Source organism: Marmota marmota, unplaced genomic scaffold (genome assembly GCF_001458135.2).
Source record: "Marmota marmota marmota unplaced genomic scaffold, marMar, whole genome shotgun sequence".
Classification (NCBI taxonomy): Eukaryota; Metazoa; Chordata; class Mammalia; order Rodentia; family Sciuridae; genus Marmota; species Marmota marmota.
In genome coordinates this window covers 39,513,233-39,530,851 of record NW_026000082.1, presented here as the reverse complement: position 1 = coordinate 39,530,851, position 17,619 = coordinate 39,513,233, and the positions used below count along the sequence as shown (strand labels likewise).

General features: G+C 35.5%; 1 protein-coding gene across 5 annotated transcripts in view; it reads right to left on the bottom strand.

Annotated features, from left to right (window-relative positions):
* Positions 1-296: 296 nt before the first annotated feature.
* Hp1bp3 (heterochromatin protein 1 binding protein 3) overlaps positions 297-17,619 on the bottom strand; it is a 41,020-nt gene continuing 23,697 nt past the window's right edge. For 4 of the 5 annotated variants that reach the window (XM_048816168.1, XM_048816169.1, XM_015485584.2 and 1 more), the window contains 5 exons: positions 15,049-15,139; positions 8,871-9,030; positions 6,714-6,825; positions 2,536-2,649; positions 297-2,077 (listed from right to left, as the gene is read on the bottom strand). In XM_048816168.1, the coding sequence (XP_048672125.1) occupies positions 1,780-2,077; positions 2,536-2,649; positions 6,714-6,825; positions 8,871-9,030; positions 15,049-15,139 (775 nt within the window). In that variant the 3' untranslated portion in view covers positions 297-1,779. Of the gene's footprint in view, positions 2,078-2,535; positions 2,650-6,713; positions 6,826-8,870; positions 9,124-15,048; positions 15,140-17,619 lie in introns of those variants that run through there. The other variant, XM_048816171.1, reaches the window with a different exon arrangement.

The following is a 17,619-nucleotide window of genomic DNA, read 5'->3' as shown; positions in this document are numbered from 1 at the left end:
GAGAATCGAACCCAGTTCCTCACACATGGCAGGCAAGCACTCTATCACTGAGCCACAATCCCAGCCCAACAAAGTGATTTTTAAAATTTTTAAATCAATAATAACCAGGGTCAACGTATCTAGAAACATCACTTATCATCAACATAAGAATTTAAAAGCAAATAAACTGGAGCTTGTACTTAAAAAGAAAGTGGTAACGTCCATTGCCAGGAGTAGAAAAGACTCAAAGGGATGGCTACACTTAGCTACTTCTGAGGATATACTAGATAACTTTTAAATATAAGCTACAGTTCAGCAGCTTTTAAAATTTCATGTTTATTCATATTTTTCAAAATATATGTACATAAAAAAAGGAAGATTTACAACAGGAAAGATTGCCTTACATGCAACACAAATTCCAATGAACGCATGATGGGATCACACATGATTTTGATCTATTTCAAGCCAATCTTCTCAAGTCCATTTCCCAGCCATACTTAAACTGCAGAAGGGATCCCAGGAGACAATGCAAGTGGAATGAATATAAAACAAACACCTTTTGCTTCTGGCCAGCTCTCAAGGGGCCAGGAGATATACACCAAAAAGTTTAAGACAATTAAAATGTCAAGTGCCACAGGGAAGATAAATGATAACCAGAAATTGGTATTTCTCAAGTAGAAAGCTAGTGCTATTTAACACAACTTCACAACACTAAAACAAATACAAATAAAAAAGGGTTAGGTAGTAGGGCTTCATTTGCTTTTTTTTTTTCTTTTTCTTTTTTAATATCTCAAAAAGGAAGCCACTTGCTTGATATCAAAAGTGCTATGGAAAGAAAGGAGGGGGAAAAATATCCACAGATGAATCTGGAATCTAGTTTATTTTAGCAAATTGTATGTTTTTCCACTTAACATTTCTACATTAGCAATAAGCTGTAATTCTCCAACATTTCCTTATAAAAAGGCAAACAGGAAGTGACAACTCATGCTCCAAATATTCAAAAATATATTTTAACATTTGATCAAGAAGATTTTATATATTTTGATTTTTGGTAACACAGGTGACACCAGAAATTAAATTCAATATATTTCTATAATTCTCCTTCAGTCAAAAAGCAAGTGGTACAGAGAACTTGTGCTTGCTGTTAAGAGAATACAATACTCTCTGGGTCAGTGGAAAATACCTAGAGGTTTGATCAATGTGAGAAATGACCCAAAAAGGTGGTACATTTTCAAAATCTAATGAGCTCATACTCTTGGGCTTATTTCCAAAGCTAAGTTGTCTCTGTGTTTACAGTTGGAGATAAAGGGTTAGTGGAGTGATTTTTACAAATAAGAGCAAGTGTTATAGCCATAGCTGATGTCTCCAGGGAGGAGGCTTCACAATGAAGTCAGTGCTACACTGTCTCCTTTTTACTTCCAGCACCTGACCAGCATCCTGTTCTTGATGCTTTCTACAAATATAAAAATCTTTGCAACTGTTTAGATAAAACTGGAAGGAGGAAAAGTAACAATAGGAGTTGGGGTAGGGGAAGCAAAAAGGACAAGTACAGATTATATAGTTTAGGCAAGTTCAGGATTATTGCAGAAATTAAAATGACTGAGGGAAGGGGCAGGCACCAAAAACAGCACCTAAAGCTAACAATGCCTAAATTGGTTTATTTATGTTCCCTCCCCACAATAGTTCATACGGGACAAAAAAAGTGTAATTTTATAAGCATCAAAACTGAAACAAATGCACACTGACCTTATAAAATAAGATTCTTAATTTCATCATGATACCCATTTTTTCCTATAAAATTTACTTTTTTGCTTTGAAAGACTTCTTCATGGTGGATTTATTACCCTTGCCAGGCAATTTCACTTCCTTTCTTGAATTGGCTGCAGGCTTCTTTGAGGAGTTACCACTAGGTTTCTTGATGACTGAGGGTGAGGGTCTGGCTTTCTTGGCAGGAGTTTTGGCCTTAGGAGGGGCTTTCTTGGGAAGTGGCCTAGCTTTTCCCCGCTGGGCAGCTGGAATTTTAGGTGTAGGCTTGGACCCTCTCTGCTTCATGGATGCAGCCTTCCCTGGGGACTTGGCTGGGGTTTTCTTCTGCAACCTGTGATAACAAAGAGTAAAGGCAGTCAGTACATGAGAGATTCACTTTTCAGGACAACCAGGTGCTCTGCCTAAAGAAATACAGAAAACATCCAAATCACCTATGTTAAGAATAGTAATGTGGCTTAATTTTTCACTAGAGACTCTACTAAAATTGAGCAAAATTCAACCAATTCATGGAAATCTACACATAACTTCATGACATTTTCCTACAAAAATATAGAACTATTTTTCTTTGAATAACCATTCTATGATTATGTATAGGTTTGATCAAAGAGCACATTACATGTTCACGTTGCTTTAAATTCAGAGCCCCTGAATTTTCAAGATAAATTCAGAATCTGAAAAGGATCCTGATGGGTTAAAACACTTCTCTGCCTTCAGTCCCTCCATTAGTACTATCTCAGCTCTAGGAAACCTACTATCCTGATATAACAAGGGTTTTTCACAGATCCATACCTTCTCTTAGGAGGTGGCTCTTCATCCTCAGAGTCTTCTTCTGATGACTCATCTTCATCTTCATCCTCATCTTTAGAATCATCTGGCTCTTTCTTTGGAAACAGAACTCCTGGGCTAAGGGGCCAGGGGGTAAAACAGAAGTCCCATAGTTGTCAGGAAAAATAATGTGAACCTGGATGCTCTTCCCTGGACATTCCCCACTTCTGTCCACGTTTGCTCAGTAATGTCAAGTTAAATTACAAATATAAGATTACAGCCAGGAGCAGGAAGCACACACCTATAATCCCAGCTACTAAGGAGGCTCTGGCATGAGGAACAAGTTCAAGATCAGCCTGGGGAAAGTAGTGAGACCCTGTCTTAAAATGAAAAAGGGGTGGGGAATGTTGTTCAGTTATAACAGTATTTGCGCAACATGCATGGGGCCCTGGGTTCAACCCCTAGTACCACACACACACACAAAAATCAGATTACAACTAAACATTTTAAACACATACATTCAAGACAGAACTTTAAAGACCCAGCCCATATATTATTCCCTACCTCCCAGCATTTAATAAAATTGATCCTTACTCATTTATTTTGTAAGCAATTATGAAACTCCTGAGTGGTCTAGTACCATATGAGCTACAATTGCATAGCAGTGAACGGTCTGCAGAGTAGTGCGTACCTTTTGCCTTTACACTAATGGTAAAAGACTTCAAAGTCTAAGTCTCTCCAAAGGGCTAAAGAAATTCAACAAGGATCCCCTCTGTTTTGCCCTCAGTGGTAAAAATCTTGATCCCTTTGATTAATACATCTTTAAATTGGAATAAAAGACTTTTTTTTAATATTTATTTTTTAGTTATAGGTGGACACGTATTTTTATGTGGTGCTGGGAATTGAACCCAGTACCTCACGCATGGTAGGCGAGCTCTCTACCTCTGAGCCACAACCCCAACCCAAGACTTTTTTTTTAATATTTATTTTTTAGTTGTACACAACACCTTTATTTTGTTTATTTATTTTATGTGGTGCTGAGGATCGAACCCAGGGCCTTGCACGTGCAAGGCGAGCGCTCTACCGCTAAGCCACAACCCCAGCCCCTGGAATATAAGACTTCATCGCTTAAAATTCAAATAATATGCATTCAACCAAGTAACATTTATATTTGTACACAAAGAGGAATTAAGAAAGTTACACTTGACTGTTGCTAAACTAGGATCTTAGTGGTACCTGCCAGGGTACTTTGGAAATGAAAGCATAAGCTAGGGATGTGGCTAAGTGGTTAAGCACCCCTGGGTTCAATGAAAGAAGGAAAGAAAGAAAGAAAGAAAGAGAGAAATAAAGAAAGAAAGAAAGGAGGGAGGGAGGGAGGGAGGGAGGAAGGAAGGAAAGAAAGAAAGAAAGAAAGAAAGAAAGAAAGAAAGAAAGAAAGAAAGAAAGAAAGAAAGAAAGAAAGAAAGAAAGAAAGAAAGAAAGAAAGAAAGAAAGAAAGAAAGAAAGAAAGAAAGAAAGAAAGAAAGAAAGAAAGAAAGAAAGAAAGAAAGAAAGAAAGAAAGAAAGAAAGAAAGAAAGAAAGAAAGAAAGAAAGAAAGAAAGAAAGAAAGAAAGAAAGAAAGAAAGAAAGAAAGAAAGAAAGAAAGAAAGAAAGAAAGAAAGAAAGAAAGAAAGAAAGAAAGAAAGAAAGAAAGAAAGAAAGAAAGAAAGAAAGAAAGAAAGAAAGAAAGAAAGAAAGAAAGAAAGAAAGAAAGAAAGAAAGAAAGAAAGAAAGAAAGAAAGAAAGAAAGAAAGAAAGAAAGAAAGAAAGAAAGAAAGAAAGAAAGAAAGAAAGAAAGAAAGAAAGAAAGAAAGAAAGAAAGAAAGAAAGAAAGAAAGAAAGAAAGAAAGAAAGAAAGAAAGAAAGAAAGAAAGAAAGAAAGAAAGAAAGAAAGAAAGAAAGAAAGAAAGAAAGAAAGAAAGAAAGAAAGAAAGAAAGAAAGAAAGAAAGAAAGAAAGAAAGAAAGAAAGAAAGAAAGAAAGAAAGAAAGAAAGAAAGAAAGAAAGAAAGAAAGAAAGAAAGAAAGAAAGAAAGAAAGAAAGAAAGAAAGAAAGAAAGAAAGAAAGAAAGAAAGAAAGAAAGAAAGAAAGAAAGAAAGAAAGAAAGAAAGAAAGAAAGAAAGAAAGAAAGAAAGAAAGAAAGAAAGAAAGAAAGAAAGAAAGAAAGAAAGAAAGAAAGAAAGAAAGAAAGAAAGAAAGAAAGAAAGAAAGAAAGAAAGAAAGAAAGAAAGAAAGAAAGAAAGAAAGAAAGAAAGAAAGAAAGAAAGAAAGAAAGAAAGAAAGAAAGAAAGAAAGAAAGAAAGAAAGAAAGAAAGAAAGAAAGAAAGAAAGAAAGAAAGAAAGAAAGAAAGAAAGAAAGAAAGAAAGAAAGAAAGAAAGAAAGAAAGAAAGAAAGAAAGAAAGAAAGAAAGAAAGAAAGAAAGAAAGAAAGAAAGAAAGAAAGAAAGAAAGAAAGAAAGAAAGAAAGAAAGAAAGAAAGAAAGAAAGAAAGAAAGAAAGAAAGAAAGAAAGAAAGAAAGAAAGAAAGAAAGAAAGAAAGAAAGAAAGAAAGAAAGAAAGAAAGAAAGAAAGAAAGAAAGAAAGAAAGAAAGAAAGAAAGAAAGAAAGAAAGAAAGAAAGAAAGAAAGAAAGAAAGAAAGAAAGAAAGAAAGAAAGAAAGAAAGAAAGAAAGAAAGAAAGAAAGAAAGAAAGAAAGAAAGAAAGAAAGAAAGAAAGAAAGAAAGAAAGAAAGAAAGAAAGAAAGAAAGAAAGAAAGAAAGAAAGAAAGAAAGAAAGAAAGAAAGAAAGAAAGAAAGAAAGAAAGAAAGAAAGAAAGAAAGAAAGAAAGAAAGAAAGAAAGAAAGAAAGAAAGAAAGAAAGAAAGAAAGAAAGAAAGAAAGAAAGAAAGAAAGAAAGAAAGAAAGAAAGAAAGAAAGAAAGAAAGAAAGAAAGAAAGAAAGAAAGAAAGAAAGAAAGAAAGAAAGAAAGAAAGAAAGAAAGAAAGAAAGAAAGAAAGAAAGAAAGAAAGAAAGAAAGAAAGAAAGAAAGAAAGAAAGAAAGAAAGAAAGAAAGAAAGAAAGAAAGAAAGAAAGAAAGAAAGAAAGAAAGAAAGAAAGAAAGAAAGAAAGAAAGAAAGAAAGAAAGAAAGAAAGAAAGAAAGAAAGAAAGAAAGAAAGAAAGAAAGAAAGAAAGAAAGAAAGAAAGAAAGAAAGAAAGAAAGAAAGAAAGAAAGAAAGAAAGAAAGAAAGAAAGAAAGAAAGAAAGAAAGAAAGAAAGAAAGAAAGAAAGAAAGAAAGAAAGAAAGAAAGAAAGAAAGAAAGAAAGAAAGAAAGAAAGAAAGAAAGAAAGAAGAGAGGGAGGAAGGAAGGAAGGAAAGAAAGAAAGAAAGAAAGAAAGAAAGAAAGAAAGAAAGAAAGAAAGAAAGAAAGAAAGAAAGAAAGAAAGAAAGAAAAGAAAGAAAGAAGGAAAGAAGGAGGAAGGAAAGGAAGGAAAGACAGCCTAAGACTTGGGAGGCTGAGGAAGGAAGATCCTAAGTTTGAAGCCAGCCTGGGCAACTTAGCAAGATCCTGTCTCAAAAAAAGTAAGGGTAGGGGTGGCGTGGTGGCTCAGTGGTAGAGTGCTTGCCTAGCATAAATGAGACACTTGGTTCAATTCTCAGCACTGCATATAAATAAATAAAAGGTCCATTGACAACTTAAAAAAAAAAAAAAAAAAAAAAGGGAAAGTGACATCTTATGCTCCAAAAAATGGGGCAGGGTGGCACAGGGTGGCCCTTAATCCCAGCATCTTGGGAGGATGAGGCAGGAAGATCTCAAGTTCAAAGCCAGACCCAACAACTCAGTGAGACCCTATTTGTAAATAAAACACAAAAGAGGGCTGGGGATGTGGCTCAGTGTTTGAGTGCCCCTGAGTTCAATCCCTAGTCCCTCCCCCAAAAGGGGGACTAGGGAAACATCTGAGGATCTCAAAGAATCTGATGCATGATTAATAATAATATAATAATTACTAATAAATTCTAGAAAGGTAGTCAAAACTTGTCTCACGAGAACTATTCTACTCCAAAATGATACTGCTATAGGTCTTATTTTCAAATGTTTCCAGTTCAATGTATTCAATTTAACAACAACTAGAATCTGATTAAATTCACAATGACCAATGCTTCAAAGTAAGAGCCAAGTGCTCACCTGGGGTAATATGGAAAACAGAGTTGGAACGTGCCACTGAATCCTTTACCAGAGATCTGCTCCATCCACCCATTCTTTTCACATTTCTGTAGAGTTTTCTTCAGCAAATGCACTGAACAAAAATTCAGGAATAAAGAAAGTTATGTATTTGTTCATATTTGGTAATTCAATGTCCCAATACATACAGTAATTTAAATGCATTAAGTGACTCCTTCGTGATCAAAGGTATTAAATTAGTTCACCAAACACTTACTTAGTGCCCCCAAATTTGGCAAAAGTTAAATTATAGCCGGGCATGGTGGCGCACGCCTGTAATCCCAGTGGCTCAGGAGGCTAAGGCAGCAGGATCACAAGTTCAAAGCCAACCTCAGCAAAAAGCAAGGCACTAAGCAACTCAGTGAGACCCTGTCTCTAAATAAAATACAAAATAGGGCTGGGGATGTGGCTCAGTGGTTGAGTGCCCCTGAGTTCAATACCCAATTGCTGACCCCCTCAAATGTTAAATTACAATGAAAAGAGACATTGGAGACCACTGAGCCAAATTCCTCATTTCACAGCTTAGACTGGTTAAGTAATTTCTTTTTAAATATTTATTTTTTAGTTGTAGTTGGACATAATACCTTTATTTTATTTTATTTATTTTTATATGGTGCTGAGGATTGAACTCAGGGTCTCGCATATGTGAGGCAAGGTCTCTGCCGCTAGCCACAGCCCCAGCCCTGGTTAGTGGTTAAGAGCAGACCTAACACAAAATTTCATTATTTTTATTCATTCAAACATCTATTATATACCCATAGGTATCAATAATCATCTAGGAGAATTATCTGTAAAGATGAACAGAACAAAGTCCTCACAAGTCTAAAAACAGTAACAAAATAATATTATAGATGCTGAAGGCCTCATCAATTCTCATCTTTTATACAAAGACATATCAAAAACATATCAGGAAGCTGGGTAAGGGGGCACAAGCCTATAGTGCCAGTGACTTGGGAGGGTGGGGCAGGAGGACCTCAAGTTCAAGGGCTGTTTCATCAATTTAGCAAGACCCTGTCTGAAAACTAAAAAAATAAAAAGGGCTGGGGAATGTAGTTCAGTGGGTAGAGCACTCCTTGGGCTTAATCCCCAGTACTGCAAAGTAAAACAAACACTGCAATTCAATGTACAAAAAACAGCTGCAAAAATCAGTGAAACTGAAAAGGTTAATAGTTAAAGTCATCTTTTCTTAGCACACTTGGCCAAAAGGGTAAATCACAAACAAAATATATATTTTAAATACAGTAAGGAAAAGATAAAAATACCAATTTATAAAGTAGGTAAGAAAACAATCAGAAAGCATTACTTCATTATGTTGAAGAAATACATACTGCATATGTTAAGTTAATGTCGTGACTTCAAAATTACCTTCTTACTTAAGTAGTAGTCTGTTCTGCATTTTCTGTTACTTGATTCCCATATTCTTCACTTTACATTCTAGTGTCTATTCTAATAGCTCACTAAGAAGTTATCACATCTCATACTGGATATTTATGAAAGATCTCATAAACTAAGGTATCTAATCTCAAATCACCACCTCCTGAGGCAAATATAGTTAATTTATTTTTATTTTTTTAAAGATGTTGATAGATCTTTATTTTATCCATTTATTTATATGTGCTAAGAATCGAACCCAGTGCCTCACACATGCCAGGCAAGCACTCTACCACTGAGCTACCACCCCAGCCTGGCAAATATACTTTATTGAAACAAAATACTTTGTTATAGAGCTTAAGTCAGTAAGAAATATTCTAAGCAGTTAAGAATTCCACTGGCTTCATTTTAAGGTTAAAATACATTTTGTGGTAAACAAAAGTAGGCAAACAGAAGTAGGCAAAAATATAATTGAGGTGTTTTGAATGTAAAGATGTATCTAAATTACAATAATAAAAAAAAAATATCCCAGAAACCTTTATAGTAAAGTAAAATCAACTTCCGATCAGCCTCTTGAAATAAGGATACACCTTGATGATTTGTTTTTCTTTTCATAAATGATAAATTTGTAAAGCTACTCCTTGTTGTTTTTTCTGTCAATAGTTAATGCTTTGACACATCTCTCTTTTGGTTCCTTCATCCCCCAAGAAAACTGCCCTGATCCCAGTTAAATTCAACTCTGACTCTTACTTTGATAGTTAGAATTGGTCCCTGGGTGGTTCTCCAGGACATACTTCTTCAGAGCAGTAGTGGAGCAGGTCTTCGGCTCATTCATGGCAGCAATGGCAGACAAGATTGCATATTCCATCAGGCTTCCACCAAGTAGGGGTTTCTCCCCTGACTTCTTCAGCTGTTTTCCAAGGAGGAAGAGAAAAGCATCAAGACAACACTCTCCCAAAGCAGGTCAAGACAAGACTCCTCTGCACCAGGTGGGTCGGAGTTCCTGCATCAGCACAGATATGTTTTACAATAAATTGTCAGGTTAGGGACTTTCTCTTCCCATTTACCAGGTATTCAATCTAACTGAGGAGTCCATACCCTTCTTATGGATATTTTCTCCTTCTATCTACCCCTCCATCCACCCTAAAACAGTAACAGCCAACCTGACTCAGAGATACCTACAATTCTATCCCAATAAGTAGGTTAATTTGCTTTCCCCACAGAAAAACTTCCTTTTATTGGATCTGAAAAATGGAGTAATTATAATAAACAGCCTTTTTAATCCTATAAAGAAAAAAAAAAAAGAAAAAATTTGAAAATATTTAGGGTATCATAAATAGAAAATTACATAGCCTTTTTCAAGGCTAAAAAACTGAGGAATGAGATTAGCACCAATAAGCAAAACAGGCAAAGAAGAAAATGAAGAATGCTCCATAATACTGGTTCTTAAAGAGTGGTCCCAAAACCCCTAGAGGTTCCTGAGAACGTTTCGGAGGACCTTAACTATTTTCATGTGATCTTCCTATTTTACTGTGTTGACATGTGCACTGTTGGTCAATAAAACTGCTGTCATCGTATCACAAAATCAACGTGGAGACAGAAAAATGTACAAGTAGTTATTGTCATCTTCATTGCTACATATTTATGGTTTACAGGGGAAAAAAAAAAGGTCTGATTTCATTTAAGAATGCCCTTTATGAAGTAGTTACAATTATTGTATTTAAATAACCATGTGAGTGCACCTCTTTTAATATTTTACAGGATGGAAGGGGAAGAATAAGTAAAGCACATCTGCTGCATATGGGGGTATGACAGTGGCTGTAAAGTACCTGTGTGAGTGAGTTGTTAGCTGAACCAGCCACATTTTTATGGAATACCCTTTTTACTTGAAGGAACTGAGATAGGTTGTTCAAACTTTAGGGTAGGGAAGTCATAATCTTGAAAATGAATTAAGTAAGACTGTCACTTTAACTAACAGTATTTTGTTGTCAATGTAAAAGTCAACCTTTCAATAGAAAATCTGAATTGTGGAAAACCTGCATCTCTCACTGTGAGCTTGCTATCTTCCAAATACTTAAGTACTGTTCATAAGAGTTGATAATTGATTTTTGTTGTTATTCCATGAAATGTCAACATCTAAAAAATTTGCATAATCCAGTGAACCATTATTTTCCAAATGACCGATGCACTGTTACATTATTATACTTGATTAAAAGATCCACTGAAGGGCTGGAGTTGTGGCTCAGTGGTAGAGTGCTTGCCTACTAAGTGTGAAGAACTGGGTTTGATTCTCAGCACCACATATAAATAAATGAATAAAATAAAGGTCCATCAACATCTAAAATAATAATAATAATAATGATGATGATAATAATAATAATAATAATAATAATATAATAATAATAAAAAGATCCATTCAAACATCCAGACAGACCAGTGTATTTTGTAGAAGAAAATACATAAAGGTCATGGCAACTAATCTTTAAGGCATTACCACAAAAATCAATGTAACAGACCCTATTAACAGAATAAAGAACACAAACCACATAATCATCTCACATGACAAAGAAAAAGCATTTGCCAAATACAACGTCCATTCACAATAGATTTCCCAATTAACTAGAACAGAATTTTCTTAACTGACCAAGGAATCTTAAGAAAAACCTAATGCTAACATAATGGTGAAAGACTAAATGCTTTCTAAAGGAACAGGCAAGGGTGTCTACTCTCACACTTCTATTCAACACAGCACTGGACATTTCTAAGAATCAGACATGCAAAAGAAAAAGTCATCAAGATTAGTGTGACCATGTTACTGTGACTGACTATATTTTCTGAAGGTGGCCACAACATTCTCTTTCACTCCATTTGCTTTTCAGCAATGCATCCTTGTCACCAGTTCCCCACATCAGAGGCTGGAAAGTATTCCTATACCCTCTTGAATCTGGGCAAATGCTTGTGAATCTTTATACGGTAGAAGTGATACTGTGCTACTTCCAAGGGAAGCTCTTTCCTGGCTTTGCAGTTTCTATCTCTTTCCTTTTGGGAGCCAATCATCACAGGAAGTCATCTTTCAAATGAACCCTCCAGTCTAGATGTCCTTGTTGCCCTCCTGAACCTTTCTTGAATTCCAGATGCACAAATAATTAAATGAAACAAATGAAAGGTATTTTGCAATGCAAAAAAGAAAAGACATCAACATTGGAAAGGAAGAAGTAAAATGATCTCTGCAGATAACATTATCCCATATGTAGGAATCTACCAAAACAAAAAAAATCCTATTATAATGAGTAAATCAGTTCATCAAGGTCAGGATACAAGATATTTAGATAAGCAAACTATATTTCTATAGGCTAGCAAGAACAACCTGAAAATTAAATCAAGAAAACCCTTTCATACCTTATAGCTCCGAAATACTCAGGAATAAATTTAACAAAATAATTTCAAGATTATGGACTGAAAACTATAAAATGCTGCTGAGAGAAATCACAAAAATGAAACGACCTTTGGGATTCATGGATTAAAAAACTAGACAAAAGGGTGGGGATGTGGCTCAAGCGGTAGCGTGCTTGCCTAGCATACGCGTGGTGCTGGGTTTGAACCTCAACACCACATAAAAATAAAATAGATATTGTGTCCACCTAAAAAACAAACAAACAAACAAAAAACAACTAGACAAAAAGTAAAGAAAACAATTCTTCCTAAAGTGATCTATAGAGTCAATACAATTCCCACCAAAATCTCAGCTGGCTCCCCCCCTCCCACACACCCACCAGAAGTCAAACATTCTTAAAAAAGAGGATTTATAATTCCAAAATTCACTCTAAAGCTATAGTCATCAAGACAGTGGTTACAACATTACGGATTTGCAGGGCTGGGGATGTGGCTCAGTGGTAGAATGCTTGCCTAGCATGCGTGAGGCCCTGGGTTCCACTTACCAGCACTGGAAAAAAAAAGAAAGAAAGAAAGAAAAAAAAATAATTCTGTTCAATAGAACAGAACTGAAAGTTCAGAAATAAACCCTTGTATTTATGGTCAATTGATTTGTGATAAGGTGTCAAGGCAATTCAACAAGGAAAGGAACTATCTTTTTCAATGCTGCTGTGACCTTAAATTAGGTAACAGATATTAAAGATCAAAAGCACAAACAATTTTTAAAATTTTATATATAATGCTGGGTGTGGTGGTGCATGCCTGTAATCCCAGTGATTCAGGAGGCTGAGACAGGAGAATCACCGAGTACAAAGCCAGCCTCAGCAACAATTGAAGCGCTAAGCAACTCAGTGAAACCCTGACTCAAAATAAAATACAAAATAGGGGTGGGGATGTGGCTCAGTGGTCAAGAACCCCTGAGTTCAACCTCTAGTAGCGAAAAAAAAAAAAAATTGATAAATGAAACTTCATCAAAATTAAACACTTTTATGCTCTCAAAGATACTATCAATAAAGTCACAGAATAGAAAAAAATATTTCCAAGTCATATCTAATAAGAGACTTTTATCTAGATGAAGAACTCTCGGGCAGGTGCAATGTGCAGGCCTATAATCCTAGCAGCTCTGGAAACTGAGGCAGAAGGATCACGAGTTCAAAGCCAGCCTCAACAAAAAGTGAGGCACTAAGCAATTTAGTGAGACTCTGTCTCTAAATAAAATACAAAAAATAGGGCTGGGGATGTGGCTCAGTGGTTGAGTGCCCCTGAGTTTAATTCCCCATACCAAAAAAAAAAAATAGGGCTGGGGATGTGGATCATTGGTCGAGCACCCGAGTTCAATCCCGGGTACCAAAAAAAAAAAAAAAAAGAACTCTTATAACAAATAACCTTGTTTTTAAAATGGACAAAAAGATCTGAATAGACATTCATCAAAGAAACTAACAGCCTATAAGTGCTCATCATCAATAATCACTAGAGAAATGCCAATCAAAATTGTAATCAAATACCATTTCATATCTACTAGTATGGCTAATAATAAAAAGAATAAGAGCAGATGTTGACAGAAATACAGATAAACTTATACACTGCAGATGGAAATATAAAATGGTGCAAAATGCCAGTTTCTTAAAACACAAATTCACCCTGTAGCCCAGCAAGTCTATTCCTAGACATATATCCTGGGAAAATGAAAACACATCTGCAGCTGAAGCCCCAGCATTTGGGAGCATGAGGCAGGAGCATTTCAAGTTTGAGGCCAGTCTCAGCAACTCATCATGACGCTGCCTCAAAATTAAAAAATTAAAAAGACTGGGGATATAGCTCAGTGGTAAAGTGCCCCTGTGTTCAATTCCCAATACTGACAAAAAAGAGAGAGAGAAAGTGTATGTATTTACAAAGACTTGGACATAAACGTTCACAGGCAGAATTCACAATTTAAGTAAAAAGTAGAAATAATCCAAATATCCATCACCTCATGAACAGATATACAAATGCTAGAGCCACAATGGAGCACTACTTGGTAATAAAAAACTGTAGACAGGGACTGGGGATGTGGCTAGGCACTTGCTTGGGCATGTGTGAGGCACTGGGTTCGATTCTCAGCACCACATAAATAAATAAGTAAGTAAATAAAAGTATTGTGCCTGCCTACAGCCAAAAAATAAATAAATAAAAAGTGCAGGTGCATGCTGCAATATGTAAAACTGAAAGAAGCTAGATACAAAAGGCCATGTAACGAATGGTTTCACATCTTTACGAAATGTGCAGAATGTATAGAGAAAGAAGATCACCAGGATGCCTGAGGCTAGGCATGGCAATGTTAAGTGACTACAAATGAGCACAAGGGATCTTTTTTGGGCACTGGAAATGTCCCAAATTCAATGGTGTCAGTAATACATAAATTGATTAAAATTCACTGAATTATAAATTTTAACTTGAGTATGCATTAGGGTATATAGTAAATCATACCTCAATAAAGATTGAAAACAACCAACCTACCATTTGTAGACTTTTGGTAGGATCAAAGAACAATCAATATCCACAACTTTCTGCAAGTTCTCTTACTATACTACACCTTTTTCTAACTGTATTTCTATGTGAGGCTGGACATTCTTCATAGACTCCAAATACATTGGAACAGATAACAGTTATCTATTAAAGCTAGATATTAAGGACATTTGCAAAAAATATAAAAAGTGCTTCTCTCTTCATTAAAAAAAGTTTGAGGGAAAATAATTATTTTCCATGAAAAATGTAATTTTTAAAAATGTTCTTACAGTACTGGGAATTAAACTTTGGGGTGCTCTACCACTGAGCTACAATGTGTCCTTTTTGAGACTGGGTCTCATTAAGTTGCAGAGACTGGACTCCAACTTGTGATCCTCCTGCCTCAGTCTCCTAAGTCACTGGGATTACAAGCATGAGTCACTACAGCAAGTTACCCATTATTTTTAAATGAATTAGTAAGTATTTTAAAACTTCCTCAGTTTTAATTTCTAATACAGTAAATACTGCTATTAGTATAACCCACATCAACAAAAACTCTAGCTGGGTGCAATGGCGCATGCTTATAATCCCAGCATATTGGGAAGCTGAGGCAGGAAGATCGAAAGTTCAAGACCAGCCTCAGCAATTTAGTGAGGCTCTAAGTAATTTCATGAAACATTGTCTCAAAATTTTAAAAAATAAAAAGGGGAGAGGATGGGCTGGGATTGTAATTCAGTGGTAAAGCACTTGCCTTGCAAGTGTGAGGCCCTGGATTCGATCCTTAGCACCACATAAAAAATAAATAAATAAAGATACCGTGCCCATCTACAACTAAAAAATACATACAAACAAACGAATAAACAAATAAATAAATAAGGGCTGGGGATGTAGCTTAATGATAAAACACCCCTGGTTTCAATCTCCAGTACCAAAAAAAAAATAACTCTTTGGGTTTCTCAATACATTTTTAGATTATAAAGAGGATTCGAAACCCAAATCTTTGGCTTCTAACCTGGAATGTCCCCGAAGCACCTTTGCCAGTTATTTGTTCTAACTGTCCTCTCTCTACTGCTCTCTGCAGAGCATTCTTCAACAGCTGAGGCCTGCAGGAAAAAACAAAAACAAAACATAGTAATAAATACATCAATGAAAGAAAAATTTAAAGATCAAGGGTTATTTCCTAATCTAAAGTTCTGACTCTGCTGGCATCCTTTTTTTTTCCCAAAGAAGCAAAGTTATTATCTATACATAAAGAACCAGGTATCATACAAAGAACAAATTTTCAAACTGCTAGAGCACCCCCAAATCTCATCACTTATTACCATTAGTCTACAACAGTGACATGCTTTAACAATTAAGCAAAGGATGGATCGCTCTCTCTCTTTTTTTTTTTTTTGAAATGGGGCCTTATTGTGTTGCCTGGGCTGGAGAGAGGTTTTGGTCGATCATATCTATAAAATGCAATGTGTAGACCACGTTTGACTAAAAACTTGGCAGCACAAGTGTAAAAGGTCACATTGGAGACAACTGGGGACATGTGAACTTGGACTGGTATTAGATTTTAAGGGATTATTAGTTTTGTTAGGAATAATATTAGTATGATAGTTCTTTATTTTTGCATGTATTTTGAAAATGTTCAAAATTGAATGTTTATAAAGTAGAAAAGGCTCTTTCTACCATGTGACAACACAATGAGAAGGCACTCATCTACAACTTGGAATAATAATAAAGCAGTCAAGACAGGTCTGTGGTGATGGCCTTTGAGGAAAAACCTGATGTAAAGCAATTATTAATTAAATAAATAATAATAATAAAAGAATAGACTGAAGGGGGCCTTGGAAAAAAACAGCAAAGTAGATTAAGAAGGGAAAACCTTTCAGGCAAAGGAAACAGCAAATGTAGTCTATGAGGCCAGTAAAAGACAAAAGAGCAGTAGTTGAGGTCAGAGATGGAATGGACATGTAATGTCTTATGGGCTGTTTTAAAGACTCTTGCTTTTTTATTATTATTACTAATTTTGTGTGATGTGAATAACCTCTCCCAACAACATGTGCATTATGGTGCTACATATTTGATAATGATTCTTTGATATTGGGAAGGGATTTTAAAAATACTGTGGTTAAACTGGGCTTCTTCGTTTGATTTTCATATTTTAAATAAAGCCACAGTCATTTATACAAAAAAAAAGCATCTGTCCCTAGGCAAATCTTTTGAGAATAGAGATCAAAGTAAACTGCATAGGTTTTTACATCATTTCTGTATGTATCTGATATATAGATCAATATCTGCACAAAATTAATCTTTTATTTTCTGGTAACTTGTGATCATTAAAAAGTGTTTGAAACTTTCTCATGAAATGTATATAATGGTATGAAAAAATCCTTTGGAGAAATGTGTGTTCCTTTCATTTTAACCAAATTGCAAATTTTCAGCATGGATGTGAAAAGCATTAAAATTATAATTTTGTGTACAAGACCAAATAATTCACTAAATTTTCCCCTTTTTACACAAAATAAAATGTTAAAATTAAAAAACGACAAGTCTTTAACTATGGGGGGGGGTGGGAAGCCAATGGAGGGTTTGCGTTAGAAAGGTGACATGATCACACATTTTAAAGTCTCACTTTGGCTGGCGATGTTAAGAATAGACTGAAGGGGGTGGGCTGAGGTTGTGGCTCAGCAGTAGAGTGCTCGCCTAGCACATGCAAGGCCCTGGGTTCGATCCTCAACACCACAGAAAAATAAATAAAATTAAAGGTAAAAAAAAAGAATAGACCAAAGGGGGCCTTGGAAAAAATAGTAGGAGGTTATGTGTTCTAATACAGATAGGAGATGGTATTAGTCTGGGAGAGATTCAGGGTGAAGGTGATGAGAAGTAGTCTGTTCAACAATACTTTATTTTTGGTATCAAGGATTTAATCAAGGGCTCTCAACCACTGAGCCTCATCCCCAGCCCTTTTTTAAGACAGGGTCTAGCTAAGTTGCTTAGACCTTAAGTTGTTGGGATTATAGGTGTGTGCCACCATGCCCAGCTTTAATGATATCTTTTAAAGACAAAGCCAAATAATTGCTTATAGATGACATAGATCTCTATCAGCACAAAGTTTCTACAACTGGAAAGATGCTGCTGCTATTAACTAAAGTAAGATGATGTGGAAGAATGCAGGGCTTGTTTTGCTGGAGTTGGGGAGGATAATCAAGAGTTCAGTTTTGGATACTTAAGTTAAACATCCTGGTGGTAATGTTGAACAGTATCTATACATCTGAATATGGAGTTAAAAGGGAGGTGTGGATTATATTTACACATTTGTGAATTAATGTGTGTGTACAGGTAGTATTTGAAGGTTTGCAAATGGAAACAATTACTGGGGAGTATGTACAGAAAAGACCAGAGGCCTAAGGTGTACTACAGGGGGTTATTTATATTAAAGGGTCAATGAAATCCTTAAAAGGTTGAAAAGAGGAGTAGTAAGGCTTCAGTAAGACATCAAGAAGGGCTGGGGTTGTGGCTCAGTGGTACAGCACTCGCCTAGCAATATATGAGGCCCTGGGTTCAATCCTCAGCACCACATAAAGATAAATAA